At 47.9% G+C, this 18,028-nt stretch overlaps 1 protein-coding gene across 1 annotated transcript; it reads left to right on the forward strand.

Annotated features, from left to right (window-relative positions):
- Positions 1-347: 347 nt before the first annotated feature.
- Positions 348-3,361, forward strand: LOC123402612 (putative B3 domain-containing protein Os03g0621600). Its single transcript, XM_045096548.1, has 7 exons — positions 348-494; positions 603-610; positions 913-1,220; positions 1,311-1,437; positions 1,759-2,308; positions 2,400-2,665; positions 2,866-3,361. The coding sequence occupies exons 3-7, from the start codon at positions 952-954 to the stop codon at positions 3,109-3,111; spliced, it is 1,458 nt and encodes a 485-aa protein (XP_044952483.1). The 5' UTR covers positions 348-494; positions 603-610; positions 913-951; the 3' UTR covers positions 3,112-3,361.
- Positions 3,362-18,028: the final 14,667 nt, after the last annotated feature.

Genomic DNA, 18,028 nt, shown 5'->3' on the forward strand with positions numbered 1-18,028 from the left:
CTTACCTAATATCAGCCTGTAATTAATTTTACCTAATACGAATATGTAATTAATATTTTACCAAATATCTTTAAAAATGTATATTATACTAGTATCAAATATTAGCGTGCATTGAATGCATGCATTTATAGTAGTGATAAAAAAATTGTTGGCGTATAGCTGTTTGACAATTAATATTGAAATATAGCCGTTAGACAATTAATAGTTTCGTGGATGTTGGTATAATATAGCCATTGGACAATTAATAGTCTTTTGGCCTTTTGTATATTATAGCCGTTGGACAATTAATATTCCAACGGCTATATTTTAGTAGTAAGGCTATAAATACAACAGCTATGTATTTGAACATTCATATTTTCAAACGCACTCAAGAGAGAGAGCGAGAGCGCGCGCTAAGTCTTCATTCTTTTCATGGGATCTTGGCCATAGTCTGATCTTGGAGTCCTCCACCCTCAAATTTCAGTGCCATCTTGGCCAGTACTCCATCGTCATTGGTTCGTGCTGATCTGCTCTCTTCCTCTTTCTTTTTTTCTTATTTTTTTGAAAAGGAGGATGGACCTCTCTTCCTTTCTTGATCCCACATTCTACTTTTTGTGTTGCAGGTGGCCAGGTTAAGCGATGCCTCTGTCTTCTGAAAGATACACACTGCACGACGATGAATACAGCTACAAAAGTTTAGAGGATAATAATAAACATTTCTTGATGCTTATGTTGGGTGATTTCCAACACAAGATGGTAACCAATATCTATTATTAGATTTAGTCGCACTCCATCATGCATGTTTTATTTCTTCTGTGTTTAGGCACTAGCTATTTTACTAAGCATACAACATGTTTCGGTGAAGCGTGTTTGGACCTTGTTCGGGAACTATATTGTTTCAATAGATATATATTTTTAAATTTCTTTGTGCAGATAATCCCAAAAGAGTGTGTTCGATGCCTGAAAGGCGAGATGCCGGGTGAGATCAACCTAGAAACTCGAAACATGGACAGTTACACAATTAAGGTTGTCAAGTACCAAGAAAAGCATGTTCTTACAGTGGGTTGGCCCCAATTCGTTAAGAACTTCCATCTACAGTTGGGTGACTCCTTGCTATTCAGATACAGTGGAGACTCTCTGTTTAGTATTGTAATTTTCGATAAGCTTGGCCGCGAGAAAGCATCATCTGTTGTTGTCAATCCTTTTCCACCACAAGTCCAAGGAAGACGCAACGAAATCGGGTGAAATATCTAGCTAGTCTTTCATCATTATGCGTGATACCATTTCATAGGCAAGACCAAATCTCACTCCAAATAGCTTTTGCACTGCAGGTCTGCTAGAAAAATGAACGCGCTTGGTGAAACATGTGAAATCTGGGACGACCATCAGTATATGAACTTGGACGATGAAAAGAAATATTTTTTGATGCGCATGATGGGTGATTTCCAAGACGAGATGGTAATTCATATTCAAAACAGTACCACTCCCTTAGGTCATGTAATTTTGTTGTTTCTCAAGAGACCAGTAGTGTTTTCTACTTCCTTCTACTTTAAATTATGTGTACCATGCATGAGTAATTTTTGCATCATTGTGGATATTTTTCCCATTATGTTAGTTTGATGACTAGATTTAAGCCCGCATGATAGCACATCCAAGTATGTTGGTATGTTAGTTCGCCAAAAAATTCCTCGTGGTTTGGTTGCTGTTCCATTTTGTATATTATTTTAATTACAAACTGTTCTTTCAAAAAATATAATCTCTTGAAACGTTTTTCCGCAGATCATCCAAAAAGAATTTGTTCACCGTTTCAAGGGAGAGATCCCAGGAGAGATTGAACTTCAAACAAAGAATAAATGTACATACAAAATTAAAGTTGTCAAGAACCAAGAAGGGCAGCTTGTGCTTGCAGCGGGATGGGGGCGTTTCATAGAGAAGTTTAGCCTACAGACACGTGACAGCATAATATTATTCAGTTACAATGGGAAGTCCCAGTTCAGTGTCATAATCTTGGATCAACTTGGGCGTGAGAAGGCTTCATCCGTTGTCAATCCGTTCCCGCCTCGTGCGCTCGAAAGGCACACAAATTGTGCTGAAACTGTGAGCCAACATCCTTCTGATGGTCATCCTCTGCCCGTGGAAAGGCTGGTGCAGAGTACTGATGCAGCGGCTAACATTCTTCACCGGCCGACGCAAATTCCTGAAACCGCGGACTGTTCTCTTCCGCTCATGATAATGCCATCAACTGCTCACTTCGATGTTCATCATCAGCAGCAGGCCATGCTAATGCAGCCTCCCCTGAATCATTCCTCCTCCTCCGAAGCATCAGCTGGTATAAAATGAGCACATAACATATTCTCCCCCCTTGTAACAAATATCTATCTTTTATACCTGTATTTATCAGTTTCTGTTTACACACACAGGAGAAGGAGATGGCTCTTTCTCATCACATGACCATGTCCAGAATGCACTTGGTTTTGTGCGTGTTGTTAGAAGAAAGTACGGTCTAACCTCATCACAGAAGAAGCAGCGGAAGGATGGTTATATTACCACGCATAGGACCAAGCTAACCTCTGCTCAGGAGCAGCAGGTGAAAGACATGGTCCAGACCATCCGCTCACGCATAGGTGACATAATCATCTTTGTTGCTCTGATGGGCAGGGCCAATGTTCTTTCAGGATTCTCCCTGGTGAGTAGCTCCCTCCATATTTATTTGTTGCTTCGACCATGCACATTCAAGTCTGTTAATTTGCTTCTCTTTATGGACAAACACAAGACACTATTTTTATGCTGTAATAGTATTCATAACTGGTCATACCTCAGTTTACAATTATATGCAATATTATTTTACTTCTAATCTACTAACTCTTGAGTTTTAATCTGTAACAGACTATCCCAGTCAGGTACGGGGAGGAATATTTTGGAGATGGGAAAGTCATCTGTTTCCAGCTAGGCAACAAGAAATGGAATGTGAGCTTCAGCAGTTCGCGCAAGGATTATCGGGTCGAAACTGGATGGAAGAAGTTTGTCAAGGACAATTGTTTGAAGCTGGGTGATATCTGCCTCTTTGAGCCGTTGAGCAACCAGGGGAGTACCATGGAAGTCCATATTATCCGTGTGAATGATGGCAATTGACTGATAGTTATGCCATATTTGCTGCCGTTGCCGATCTCCCTAACGCCGGGTGTTCTTTTGGTGATGTGGGGTTTAAGATTTATGTAGGCTAGTAGAGTCATGGTTATATTAATTAGCTGATGCCTACTTACCCTGCAAAATGATGGAAGTTATTCTTACTGCAACCTACTGTTTGGTTCAGCTTTGAATTAGTGATGTCAGTGTGTCGAATTTAATACTGGTTTAGTTTATTGGTTTCTGACTTTCTGGACTCCTTTCCTTCAAATCTGGCATGTTAACCGTGCCTCTTGTTGCTATGATTCTTCTTTTATGTTTCTATGCACTGCCGTGCTTGTTAATTCAGCAAGTATACAAGAAGAGGGTGGCATAAGAGAGGTGATGTTGCAGAATATGGATTTCAAGTATCAAATAGTCATTTCATCCAAATAAGCTGAAAAGAAACGTCCTTTAAGACCTTCTTGGAGGACCTTAACCCCAAAAGAACTGAGCTTTCATCTCTTACTTGTGTGTTGCCACAGGAAAACAAAGTATGTGCCGATTGTTTAATTCTAATTTTTTAATGCATAGGGCGTAACATATATATGTCTAGTTTTCACTGCATAGCTATACGCACGAATGCATTTCTTCCCCCCCCCCCCCCTCCTCTCTCTCGGCCATCATGTGCACCACACCATTTCTCCTTCGCTGCCTTCACTCCAACTGCACAAATTTTATGAAAATTCTTCCGGATCAAAGCTATGGAGTGACAAGGATATGCAGAGACATTTATTATGCCATTCTATTTCACGAACACACATACCAAATGTTCGGTCTGTTTACATCGCCATAACTTCGACATTTTTTTTTCACTTCTCCTTGCCTTGCACACCCTCGTGCATGTTCTCACACCCACCAACAAGGCCCATCGTATTAGCCACCTTATAACATCACTGGAATCATTAGCATTGTCTATATCAATAAGGATATGAGTAACACAGTATCGAGAAAAGGGGTTATGAGAGGTTCCCTTTAAAGTGGTAGGAATATATGTAACGCATAACCTATATAGGTTGGTGACAAATGTCTAATTCAAACTTTTAAGTGCAGGATATGTTCGGAAGTACATCATACACTGCACAATTGCATATTGCCTTCAAAACTATGCTCTCCGCAAAAATAAGTATGCTCTCCGCAAAAAAAAAGTGGAATTCCCTGCTGGAAATAACTTGGTTAATTTGACACATTATGTTCAATCATCCCATTGGGTATTTTGAGTCTTCGTGGCTATTTTTTGCATTTGCTCAATTGTTTTCTTGCCTACTTAAGAGATATTTCTGTTTCAATTGTTAGATAAATTTCCTCAACTGAGGGAAAAATATAATGTCAGAACTTTACATGACCTGGCAGAAAGGGAAGTACAGAAGGCAACCGATGGCAACAAAGTCCTAGGTCATATCGTCCTTGGTCAGCGTGACGACAAAGTTTCTTCCTCAGTTGCGCCTCAAGGGGACTCCTTGTCCCATGCCATCTCATCTTGACTGGGTGCTACAGTGGAGCGGGTGCAGGTTTCGGGGGCATCATGCGAGAATAGTTGGCACCATCGCCTTGCTCCGGCTATGGGTTGTCTGGATGCTAGGAGGAGACAACGATGCGGAGGTCGTTGCGGGAGTGTCGCCCTTGAAGCAACGGAGGGTGTGTGGTTTGGGCCATGGTCGAGCATCGCGAAGGAAAAACATTGGGGTGGTGGGTGGCAAGTACTTCACCACGCGATGGTGGTAGTGCCGGTGGTGGCATGACATCGACGGATTAAGGGAGACGATCGAAGGGATCTGTGGCATTGTGCGACACGATGGTTCTCATCTGCATGAGGGGCATCGTGGAGATTTTCACGCTAAGTGGGAAGCGATGTGAGGGGGATCATAGTGCATGTGGGGCTTGGTTACTCAGGTGGTTTTTATCATGTGCCATAAGAGCGAGCGGAGGTCGAACCATCACGACCCCCCTTTAATAGTACAGACTTGACATGCAACTAATAAGAAAGTTGTTTAATCTAAGACCCACATGCTAAAAGAAGGTAAATAGGGCTCCTGCTCCGCTCATCAGTGTTAGATAGCCTTGCCCTAAAAGTTAACTCCCAATACCACTTCCTTAAACTTAACTCGTCAATTATACCATCGTCTTTCACTTTGGAGAAAATATCATGCTAAATTTATGTGATTAGGCAATCATCTAAAATACTATCACCATCTTATTTCTCAACTTCTACCTGCCTAAATTTGGGGTAGAAAATGCTATGTCAACACTACAGTCACCACTGTAAAAGCCAAATACACCAAATTATGAACTACATGCCTATTATTTTGAACAAGCTTAATGAAGGGATCAACGAGATTTTCTAGTCCTTTGAAATTACCAGATTTTCTCAAGTCATCACTATAGTCATCAAGTTGCAGTTCAAGGTTTATCATTTCATCTAATTCGTTGGGGTAGAACCCAGCAAGTTGCAGAACTTGTGTGCATCAATGTAACAAATGTGACGGCACAATATAAGGCTAAGAATGGCCATACAAATCACATTGAACCGACTGACAAGCTCCAGACTATTTTGACCAACTAGCAGGGTGGCTTGCGCGAGTTCCCACACAACATTCTAACTGTTTTTAAAAAACATCATATATTTTTCGTTAATTTCCAAAACATAGAACATAAAACAGTCTTAGTATGATATAGAACTGGAGTATAAATTGATAACTTAACTTGAAAAACAATATTCATGGTGATGCATTTTCCTTTTTCATAATCAAAACTATTGCGCGAGACCTATTGATATTCCATATCACGGATGTCGGTGGGTGTAGACATGCATTTTGACGATGTAGGTTTACGGTTTATGTTGGTTAGCTAGTAGATTAGTTAGTTGATGCCTATTTCACCTGGAGGATGATGCAAGTTATTATTACTGAAACTTATGTTTGGTTCAATTCCGAATTAGTGATGATGTCAGTGTTTCACAGTGAATATTTGTTCAGTTCTTGGAATCCTTTCCTTCGAGTTTGGCATGTCAAGCTTGCCTCTTGGTTCTATGATTATTATCGTCTGCTTTTGCTTCATGCCGCATTAATTGATGGAAGGAAATAATTGCAAAGGTCAACACAACGATGTAATAAAAGAACTGAAAATCTCATGATTAGATACTTCACCAATTTATGCACTCCTAGCTCCAAAAGCCATCTGCTTCACCTATGTATTTCCTGCACTTAATTTGTACGATTGTTTTTCTTAATTCAGCCAGGAGACAAGAAGAGGGTGGCTTCACAGAGGTGATGTCGTGGAATATAGATTTCAAGTATCAAATAGTTATGCCATCCAAATGAGCTCAAAAGAACTGGCCGTAAGTCCTTCCAAAAAAATCTTAAGACAAAAAGAAGTTAGCATATGTCACCCAAATAACCTCAAACTAACATGCCCTTAAGTACTACTACCAAAAAGAATGGTGGGTATGCTCTTACTCAACACACAAGCAATAAGAATGTTGTACTCCCTCCGTCCCAAAATAAGTACCGTTGAGCTAATATAAAATTTGTACTAACTTAGTATAAATTTTGCGACACTTATTTTGGGACGGTGGGAGTATAATCTAAGACCCACATGCTAAAGAAAGGACACCGTGGACAAGAACTATTGTTGTACTTACAAGGATTAGAGTATCTCTAGCCTTTGTCTTACAAGATAACTTATTATATAACCTACATTGTCGTGGGTATAAGCCTAACAGTAGATGTGTAGGGTATGAAAGGATGGGCAGAGCCTTAGCTACGGCGAGGTTGTATGAGTTCGGGCCCCTCTACGGTGGAGGTAATAGCCCTACGTCTCAGTGCTCTTGAGAGCTTGTTGTCGAGTGGAATACGGATTACAGTGAATTGCTAACCCTGCACCAGTGGGGAAGGGCGGCTTATATAGAGTGTGCTGCCCTTCACAATGGTTCGGTGCACAGGGTGGAGTAGTGGCGAATAAATGCCTACGTTACAAGCAACGTACGTCTTAAATGCTAATAAAGGCACATGGAAATGTATGACCGTTTCCCTCCAGGGGGGTTACGATGTACAGAGTGGAATCCAGTCGGTTAGTTTGATACACCCCGAATGCTCATCTTCGACTGGATGGTGGAGGATTCGTTACCGACTGGATGATGGGAAGTCCTTAATTCAGTCGGAACTGACTAAGGGCCTTATCCCTTATGAAGGGTAGTCCTTGGGTAGGACTTATAGGGCATGCCTATGACCCTACCCTAGGACTATAACCCCATCATTAGTCACCGAATGGATTGGGGTTGGAACGACGAAGCGATGCTTGGAGTACGGATGCGACTTTGACGTTGCTTGCCTCGATCCATTTTATCTTCTTTGACCAACGATCCGAGTGGATGTATTTGTGAAACGAACTGTCGGGGACCGAGTGCTTCCGTGGTATCTTTTGACGTGACCAGTCAACTGACAGCGGCGGATTTTCCGGGATCCTCAAATTTCGGTTGCCGCGCGCTCAGCGGGGATGACGACATCGCAATTGAGTAGTACCTGACGCCTCGATTCCCGCGCCTTCATCTTCTCCATTGATATCGCCGCGACCGGTCGGGGGATAAGATTTCGGGGCCACTTGCTAGTGACCCAGTCGGAACCTTATTTAAACCTCTGCGGCCAGGGTTTTTTCGTTACACTCGCCGGATAACTTGCATTTGCTCCGCTTCTCTCGCCATCCCCTGCGCATCCCCAAGCTTCTTCCCTTTCCTTCTCCCTCGCGAATCCGCAGCCTCCGCCATGACAAAGGGGCAGACTAGCAAGCTAGAGGCGCGGAAGAAGAAGGGGAAGGCGGCGGCTCCTGCTCAGCAGCGGCAGCGAGCGCCACCGGCGGGGTGGATCCAGGGGGATTTCCTCCCCTCCACGGTGACTGAGGAGAACTTGCTGGAGTTGGTGGAGCACGGGATGATTGCGCACAAGTCGTGGAGGTTGCCGGCGGAGAACGAGACCGAGCCGGCACCCCGGGAGGGGGAGCGCGTCCTGCTGCTCAGCCACGTGCACCGAGGTTTCTCTCTGCCCCCACATACCTTCTTCAAAGGTATAATGAACCACTTCGGGGCGCAGCTCCACCATTTTCCCCCAAATGCCATAGCTCATCTCTCTGCCTTCGTCGTGTTGTGCGAGTGTTTCATCGGTTGTCCTCCCCATTGGGGGCTTTTCAAACACATCTTCTCTGCTAGATCCCAAACCATCAAACGACTTAGCCAGTCGGATGATAAAACTCACCTTCTCCAGCTCTGCGGAGGCTTAGGCTTCCAAAAGAAGAGTAAAAGTAGCTATCCCGCTCTTCAGTTGAGTGAATCTGTTAGGAACTGGCAGTCGACATGGTTCTACTGCCAGGACGTTGCTTGCCCGAATGCCACGACAGGATTGCCTCCTTTTAGCTTAGACCGACCGGCTCTGCCTAAGCAGCTCGCGCTCACGAAGGCGGAGAAGATCCATATCTAGCCTCTGGTCGACGCACTCGTAGATGTCGTCCGAAGGGGAGTCACCGGCATAGATTTGCTGGAGGTTTTCCTGGGCCGGCGCATCCAGCCTCTGCAAGCTCGACACCACGCCATGTGGCACTACACGGGGCCTGAGGACTCCACTCGGACCAACGTCGAGTGCGTGACCGGGGAGACGGTGGCGTCGTGGGTGCTCAACATCACAGGCGCCTGCGAAAACCCCAGAGGGGCCCGGCGAGTGAAGGCCTTTCGCACGGACAACCTTCCTCCGAACGAGGTGAGTACAACTTGTCGAGTGCACACAACTGTCTTAGATTTATCGCTTTCTTGAATCACTGTCTGACGTCTGATGTTGTCGACTCTATCTTGTGCAGGCATGGACTAACTGGTTTTCTCCTGTCTCGAACGGGAATCCGGCCGAGGAGGAGGAAGGCAGCCAGGAGGGCAGCGTGGAGAGTGTCGAGTACGTCTGCGACAGTGGGGAGACGGAGGAGGAGGAGTCCGCAGAAGAAGAAGAAGCAGATGAGGAGCAGAACTCGCCACCTCCACCGCCAGAGCTTCGGACTAAGCGTCGTCACGAACCTGCGGCTCCTTCGGCCCCTCCGGCATCCTTGAGTGCGCCGCGAGCTGCTCTTGTGGTACCGAGTGCCTCGCCAGCCATTCCCGTGGCTCCGAGTGTTCGGAGCACAAAGAGGACCAGGGACTCTGCTGCCGAGCCTGTGGGTCAGCCCTCTAAGGTGGCCAAACCGAGTGGATCTAAGCCTCGGAAGGCTTTACCGCGGATGAGGGTCACAGTTCCCGTCACCTCCACGTAAGTGCATTGTTCTTCTATCTTCTTTCAGTATTTGATTGAACTCCTGCTTATTGGTCGAATGAATTTTACTCGACAGAGTTGCCACCTCTGCTACCTCTTCGACACGCCAGGGGGACGATCCCATGGACATGGACAACGTTGCCACATCTCAGCCAGGTGCGTCGTAGCGATTCTGAGAGTCTACGTTATTGCGTCACGAATTCTATCTTTGGTCTTGTCTTTTTCCTGTGGTCTCACGCCGTTCGGTCGGGTTTCCTTCAGGGGTGATTTATGTGGAGGAGGGCGACCAGAGGAGGTCCGAGCAAGCTGCGGTGCCTGACCTTGAGGCTGCTCCGCCAGTTACTACTCTCGCCATGGACGCGCCGTCGACTGAGGCGATGCCGTCGACTGAAACGGCGCTGATTGCTGCTGAACCGACTGGAGCAGGCCTTGGGATGCCCAAGGAGCCTCCTACGATGCCAGGCCCATCGACTGTCGAGTACAACATCCAGCGCCTCCCGGAAGATCAGGTGGGAGCTGCCAAGGGGGCCATGGTGCAGGCGGAGCTGATGGCGGGAGAGGCCAAGAAAGCGTACGAGTCCATCGCGTCCGTGTACACGCGAAGCTTGGAACTGCGGGACGATATCCGAGTAAGTGGGATAGTAAGTATTTTACTTTCCTCCTGTAACCCATTGGGTGTTTGATCAATGCACTCGGATATTTGTATGATTGTTTTGCAATGGGTTCACTCTTAGTGAACCCAGTGGGTGTAGTCCCCGAGACTTCTGTCGAGTGCTTGCACCGGCAGTTGTCTTTATACACATTTTCTTTAACTTGATCAGATGAAAAACTAATCTGTTCGAATGTTAGCAGTGGGGGCACTCCGAGTGCACCTACTGGATGAGTCCCCGAGAGTAATTTTACTCAGGTCGGGTAGTAGTAACCTCATAGGCTTGTTTGTTGTCATGTATCTCAATAGGGCGGACCTGTTTGAGCTTCATGCCAGTGGGGTCACTCTTAGTGAACCCACTGGGTGTAGTCCCCGAGACCGCTGTCGACTGCTTGCGTCGGCAGAGGTCTGAAGAACTTAGAATGTTTATTGTTGTCCTTGTTGAATTTGTCTGATCGTTTCTTGGCGCTGACTTGCAGAAAACTTGTGAGATGGGAGCAGCGTACGAGACTCTGAGGGCTGAAAAGGTGCAGTTTGCTGGGGAACTGGATGCAGCAATGGTTGCGTTGGCTAGTATGAAGGATGTTCTGGCTGAACGAGAAAAGTCCTTGGAGGAGGCCCATGAGGCAAACAAGGCATTGAGTGCTGAAGTGGACAAAATGGGAAAACAAAGGACCGAGTTGATGGGACAGATGAAAGTGTTGAACAGGCGGTGCATAGCACAGAAAAATTACGTCAGTGACTGGGCCCGGAAGATGACAACGCTTCTCGGTGGTATGTTCTATTTTTCCGAGTGCTTGTGGACTGTGCATTTCACTCTGCGGTTACTGTTTGCTCGTCCTGTCTTTGCAGATTTTTGCATGGACGCTGAGGTGGAAGCTGCTGACGTTAAGCGGTCGATTCTTGCGAACGTTCCACTCGGCGAGGATGCCAATCGAGATATGCTCCGAGCGCACATTCGCCTGGGCAAAGTGGGACCTTCCATCGGTCGACTAAGAGAGGTCGTCGGCCGAATCGACAAGGAGCTTTGGCCTGAAGACGAGTCTCGGCACGAGATGGAAGGCTTAATGACTCAGCTGGAGGAAGTCCCGAACCGAGTGCAGGCGTGGAAGAAATCTGCGGCTCGTTGTGGTGCGGACGTTGCTCTGTCGCTTGTCCGAGTGCACTGCAAGGAGGCGCGCGAAGAGAAGCTGAATGCGTTGCAGGTCGCCAACACGAAAAAGCTTCGATTTGAGGACTTCATGGAGACCTTCCTTGAGAGCGCCACTCGCATCGCCGACGAGATCGACCTCGACACATTCGTGGAGCCTGCCAGTCCCAGTGCCACTCCTGACGACGTTTAAGAAAACTTTTACCTCGGTATGCCGAGTGTTGGTTGTAAGAAACTTTGGCCACTGCTGTTGGCCGTCACATTCGTGGTTCGGTGTGGATAAGCTTGATCTACACCGAGCCAACTATCTTTAGGCGAAGTTTGAATTTGAATCGAATCTTTTTCTCTTCTTTTGCCAAAGAGTTGTTGATACGATTTTGGCTCGTGGTGTTTGTTTGGCGTTTCTTGGTGAAGCCAATGGCAAACATGCGGAGCATGTAATTGTCAGTTGTCTTGACATCTGCATGAGCCTCACTGAGGGTCTCCTGAGTCTCCGAGTGGATCTGTAGGACACACTCGAAGGCAATAGAGTACTTAGGCGATTCGGGATCGCGGCTAAGTCTTCGAGTGCGACTGTCAGGTCGTACCTGGAGCGAGTTGTTACTCATGTGATTGTCAGTTGTCTTGACATCTGCATGAGCCTCACTGAGGGTCTGCTGAGTCTCCAAGTGGATCTGTAGGATACACTCGAAGGCAATAGAGTACTTAGGCGATTTGGGATCGCGGCTAAGTCTTTGAGTGCGACTGTCAGGTCGTACTCAGAGCGAGTTGTTACTCATGTAATTGTCAGTGGTCTTGACATCTACATGAGCCTCAATGAGGTTCTGCTACTCATGTAATTGTCAGTGGTCTTGACATCTACATGAGTCTCAATGAGGTTCTGCTACTCATGTAATTGTCAGTGGTCTTGACATCTACATGAGCCTCAATGAGGTTCTGCTACTCATGTAATTGTCAGTGGTCTTGACATCTACATGAGCCTCAATGAGGTTCTACTACTCATGTAATTGTCAGTGTTCTTGACATCTACATGAGCCTCAATGAGGGTCTGCTAAGCCTCCGAGTGGATCTGTGAGATACACTTGAAGGAAGCTTTCTGTTTAAGCGATTCTTGATCGCGGACAAGTCCTCGAGTGCGACGTTAAGTGCACACCCGGAGAAAGTGTGTAGTTAGGCGATTCGTGTTCACAGCTAAGTCCCCGAGTGCGACGTTTAGTGCACAGTCGGAGAAAGTTTGTACTTAGGCGATTCTTGATCGCAGCTAAGTCCCCGAGTGCGACGTTTAGTGCGAACTCGGAGAAATTTTGTACTTAGGCAATTCTTGATCGCAGCTAAGTCCCCGAGTGCGACGTTTAGTGCACACTCGGAGAAAGTTAATACTTAGGCGATTCGTGATCGCAACTAAGTCCCCGAGTGCGACGTTTAGTGCACACTCGGAGAAAGTTAATACTTAGGCGATTCTGGATCGCAGCTAAGTCCCCGAGTGCGACGTTTAGTGCACACTCGGAGAAAGTTAATACTTAGGCAATTCGTGATCGCAGCTAAGTCCCCGAGTGCGACGTTTAGTGCACCCTCGGAGAAAGTTAATACTTAGGCGATTCGTGATCGCAGCTAAGTCCCCGAGTGCGACGTTTAGTGCACACTCGGAGAAAGTTAATACTTAGGCGATTCGTGATCACAGCTAAGTCTCCGAGTTCGACGTTTAGTGCACACTCGGAGAAAGTTGATACTTAGGCGATTCGTGTTCGCAGCTAAGTCCCCGAGTGCGACGTTTAGTGCACACTCGGAGAAAGTTAATACTTAGGCGATTCGTGATCGCAGCTAAGTTTTTTTTTGAGACCGAAGTCTGCGACCGCGGAAGAATTTTGAATCTGCAAAAACTCAACCTGCTTTGTATTATTTCACTAATACTTGTTCTTTACATTGCTTCAGTCGACGGTCACGTGTAGAAGTGCTTCAGGAGATCTCCGTTCCATGCTCGCGGCTCATCCGTTTCCCTGTCGATGTTGTAGAGTCGGTATGCTCCATTGTTCAGCACCTTGGAGATGATGAAGGGTCCTTCCCAGGCGGGAGCCAACTTATGAGGTCTCTGCTGATCCACTCGGAGCACCAGGTCGCCTGCTTGGAATGTACGACTCCTGACGTGTCGCGCGTGAAAGCGCCGCAGATCTTGTTGATAAATTGTTGAGCGAGTCAGTGCCATCTCGCGCTCCTCTTCTAGAAGATCCACTCCATCTTGCCTTGCTTGTTCTGCTTCAGCTTCGGAGAAGAGTTCAACTCGTGGAGCATTGTGAAGCAAGTCACTCGGAAGGACTGCCTCTGCTCCGTAAACGAGGAAGAACGGGGATCGCCCTGTAGATCTATTTGGGGTTGTACGGAGACCCCAAAGCACCGAAGGTAGCTCGGTGACTCATGCGCCAGCAGCATGTCCCACCTCTCGCATGAGTCGAGGCTTCAAACCTTGCAGAATAAGTCCATTCGCCCGCTCTGCTTGCCCGTTTGTTTGGGGATGCGCCACAGATGCAAAATCCACTCGGATACCTTGGCCTGCACAGAAACCTTTGAATCTGTCCGAGTCAAAGTTTGTTCCGTTGTCAGTGATTATGCTGTGAGGTACCCCGAATCTGGAGATGATGTCCCTGACAAACTTGATGGCCGTTAGGGCGTCGAGCTTCTTGATGGGCTTGGCTTCAATCCACTTTGTGAACTTGTCGACTGCCACCAACAGATGTGTGAATCCCCCTTGGCCTGTCCTGAATGGACCGACTGTATCTAATCCCCATACCGCAAACGGCCAAACAAGAGGGATCGTCTTCAACACAGATGTTGGTTTGTGGGATTTGTTAGAGTAGAACTGACAGCCTTCACATCGGTCGACCATATCTTTCGCCATTTCATTCGCCTGCAGCCAGAAGAAACCAGCTCTGAATGCTTTGGCGACGATTGCTCTTGAAGAAGCGTGATGACCGCAGGTTCCCGAGTGAATTCCATTCAGGATTAACTGTCCCTCCTCAGGGGAGATGCATCATTGAAGGACGCTTGAAACGCTTTCCTTGTACAACTGGCCATCAATGACAGTGAACGACTTTGACCTGCGGACGATCTGTCTGGCTTGGACTTCGTCTTCTGGTAATTCTTGCCTCAGGATGTATGCAATGATCGGCACAGTCCAATCGAGGATGACAACAAGAATCTCCATGATCAAATCAACCACCGCAGGTACGTCGAGTTCAGTCGGATCTGTCGAGCTCTTTGGTTGTACTGGTTCCTCTGTGAAAGGATCTTCTTTAACTGAGGGAAGGTGGAGGTGTTCGAGGCAAACGTCACTCGGGACAGGTCTCCGAGTGGATCCGAGTTTTGCCAACTCATCAGCTGCTTGGTTCTTCAGTCTCGGAACATGGTGGAGTTCTAGACCTTCAAACTTTTTCTCGAGCTTCCTCACTGCATTGCAGTATGTGGTCATGGTGGGGTTCCTGACGTCCCACTACTTCATCACTTGATTAACCACCAAATCCGAATCGCCATAGACCATCAGGCGACGGACGCCGAGTGCGATGGCCATGCGCAGTCCATAAAGGAGAGCTTCATACTCTGCCTCATTGTTGGAGGAATCAAAGTGTATCTACAGCACATACTTGAGTTTGTCGCCCTTTGGCGATACGATCACAACGCCAGCGCCGGAGCCATTCAACATCTTGGACCCATCGAAGAACATTGTCCAATGAGTCGAGTAGATGTGGGTCGGTTGCTGTTGTTCTACCCATTCTGCTATGAAGTCAGCCAGAGCTTGAGACTTTATAGCTTTCTTGGCCTCGAACTTGATGTCGCAGTACAACATCTCCATTGCCCATTTTGCCACTCGGCCCGATGCGTCCCGATTGTGGAGGATTTCCGACAACGGAGCATCAGAAACGACAGACACCGAGTGGTCTTGGAAATAATGAGCTACCTTCTTCGCCGTCATGTAAATCCCATAGATAAGTTTTTGATAGTGGGGATACCTCTGCTTGGAGGGAGTCAGGACTTCGGAGACATAATACACTGGCCGCTGAACCTTGTATGCTTTGCCTTCTTCTTCCCGTTCAACTGTAAGAACAGTACTGACGACCTGATTTGTAGCCGCGATGTACAGAAGAAGGGGCTCTTTATTGAGCGGAGCAGTAAGAACCGGCTGGGTGGAAAGTAGGACTTTGAGGTCGTCGAATGCGACTTGGGCTTCGTCTGTCCACTCAAAGGTATCTGATTTTTTCATGAGTCGGTACAGAGGAAGTGCCTTCTCGCCGAGTCGACTGATAAACCTGCTCAAAGCCGCTAGGCAACCTGTGAGCCTTTGAACATCGTGTATTCTGACTGGCCGCTCCATTCGGACGATGGTCCCGATCTTTTCGGGGTTGACATCGATCCCTCGTTTGGAAACGAAGAAATCGAGTAACTTTCCGCTGGGAACACCGAATGAACACTTGGCTGGGTTGAGCTTGATATCGTACCTACGAAGGTTGGCGAATGTTTCTGCCAAGTCAGCCAGCAGGTCGGAACCTTTGCGTGACTTGACTACGATATCATCCATATACGCCTCCACATTCCGACCGATCTGGTCGAGAAGGCATTTTTGGATCATGCGCATAAAGGTTGCTCCTGCATTCTTCAAACCAAATGGCATAGTGATGTAGCAGAAGCACCCGAATGGGGTGATGAAGGTTGTTTTTAATTCATCGGGGCCATACAGACGGATCTGATGATAGCCCGAGTAGGCATCAAGAAATGACAAACGCTCGCAACCCGCAGTCGATTCGACAATTTGATCGATGCGGGGGAGCGGAAAATGGTCTTTCGGGCAGACCTTATTGAAGTGTTTGAAGTCGATGCACATTCGGAGCGACTTGTCCTTCTTGGGTACCATGACAACATTGGCGAGCCACTCGGAGTGGTGTACCTCGCGAATGAAGTTGGCTGCCAAAAGCTTGGCCACCTCTTCTCCGATTGCCTTCCTCTTGTGCGCGGCAGACCGACGCAGGCGTTCTCGGACAGGCCGAGCGGCAGGATCCACATGCAGTCGGTGCTCAGCCAACTCCCTGGGTACACCTGGCATGTCAGAGGGCTTCCATGCGAAGATGTCCCAGTTCTCACGGAGAAATTGGATGAGCTCAGCTTCCTATTTAGGATTGAGGGTGGTGGAGATGTTCGTCGGGGCAGCGGTGTCGTCCGTCGGGTGGATGCTGACCTTCTTCGTCTCTCCTGCCGACTGGAATGCGGACTCCAAAGTTGGCTTCTTCGAACGCATCAAGTCAGCGGGGTCGACTGTCTTCTTGTACTCGTCGAGCTCGAGGACAGCCATCTGCTGATCGGCGATCCTCGATCCCTGCTGCAGACACTCCTCGGCCCGCTGCCGATTGCCTGTGATAGTGATCACACCTTTCGGGTCTGGCATCTTCAGCTTCAGGTACACGTAACATGGACGGGCCATGAAACGCGCATATGTCAGGCGGCCCAGAATCGCGTGGTACGCACTCTGGAGTCCACCACCTCGAACGTCAATTTTTCCTTGTGGAAGTTCTTGTCGGAGCCAAAGACGACGTCCAACGCGATCTGGCCGAGTGACTTGGCCTTTCGTCCAGGGACGACTCCATGGAACTGCATGCTGCTCTCGCTAAGTTTGGACATCGGAATGCCCATCCCCTTGAGAGTGTCAGCGTACATGATGTTCAAACCACTGCCGCCGTCCATGAGGACTTTGCGCAGTCGGACTCCTTCCACCACCGGGTCGACGAACAGAGCCTGCCTCCCTGGGGTGGGTACGTGTGCTGGATGATCCGACTGGTCAAAGGTGATCGCAGTCTGAGACCATTTGAGGAACGTGGGGTTGGTCGGCGTGGCCATGTTCACCTCCCTGTTCACCAGCTTCAGTCGACTCTTGCTCTCAACGTCAGCAAAAATCATCAGTGTTGCATGGACTTGGGGGAACGGATCCTCCTTGTCCTCCTCATCCTGCTCATTGCCCTTTTCACTCGGTTGCCCTTCGCCGAACCCCTGGATCAGGAGGCGACATTGCTGAGTGGTATGCTTCGGATATATGGCGTTGCCCTCTTCATCCATCTTCGTGTGAATCGGACATGGCTGGTCCAGGATGGGGTTGTTGAACTGCTTCTTCTTGGGGGTGAACTGAGCCTTCCCCTTGCCCTTGAACTTGGCATTGGTAACAGCTGCGGCTTCTGCCTGTGGAGTGGACGGAGCTTTCTGCTTCTGCTTCCGAGTGTTATTCCCATCTCCATCGGCGACTGTTTTGTGCTTGCCGCTACGGATGCGGTCCTCTTCTTCGCCATTTGCATAGCGTGCCGCTATCTCCATCATCTTGCTCATGGAGATGTCGCCTGTTCGACCGAACTTCAGGTACAGATCTCTGTACCGCACGCCTGCCTTGAAGGCGCAGACTGCTTGGTGCTCTGTGACGTTCTCCACCGTGTGGTAGAGGGTCATCCAACGCTGAATGAAATCGCGCAGGGGCTCATTCTTCTTCTGGACGTAGTGCTGGAGCTCCACGAGGCCAACAGGGCGTTTGCACGTCCCTTCGAAGGTCCTGATGAATACTCGGGCCAGATCTGCCCAGCTGTAGATGCTTGAGGGGGCCAATTGGTTCAGCCATGCTCGCGCCGAGCCGTCGAGCATCAGAGGGAGGTGCTTCATGGCGACGTGGTCGTCCCCTCCTCCGATCTGGACTGCCACTCGGTAGTCGTCTAGCCACGTTTCTGGCTTCGATTCTCGTGTAAACTTGCTGATCCCCGTCGCCAGTCGGAAGTTGGGAGGGAT

This window comes from Hordeum vulgare, chromosome 6H, assembly GCF_904849725.1.
Source record: "Hordeum vulgare subsp. vulgare chromosome 6H, MorexV3_pseudomolecules_assembly, whole genome shotgun sequence".
In the NCBI taxonomy this organism is placed as follows: Eukaryota; Viridiplantae; Streptophyta; class Magnoliopsida; order Poales; family Poaceae; genus Hordeum; species Hordeum vulgare.

Coding starts and splice junctions, on each gene's coding strand:
- LOC123402612 (XM_045096548.1), top strand. CDS start 952: ATGCCGGGTGAGATCAACCTAGAAACTCGAAACATGGACAGTTACACA. Junction 1,221..1,310: donor GGAAGACGCAACGAAATCGG/GTGAAATATCTA, acceptor TTTGCACTGCAG/GTCTGCTAGAAAAATGAACG. Junction 1,438..1,758: donor GTGATTTCCAAGACGAGATG/GTAATTCATATT, acceptor GTTTTTCCGCAG/ATCATCCAAAAAGAATTTGT.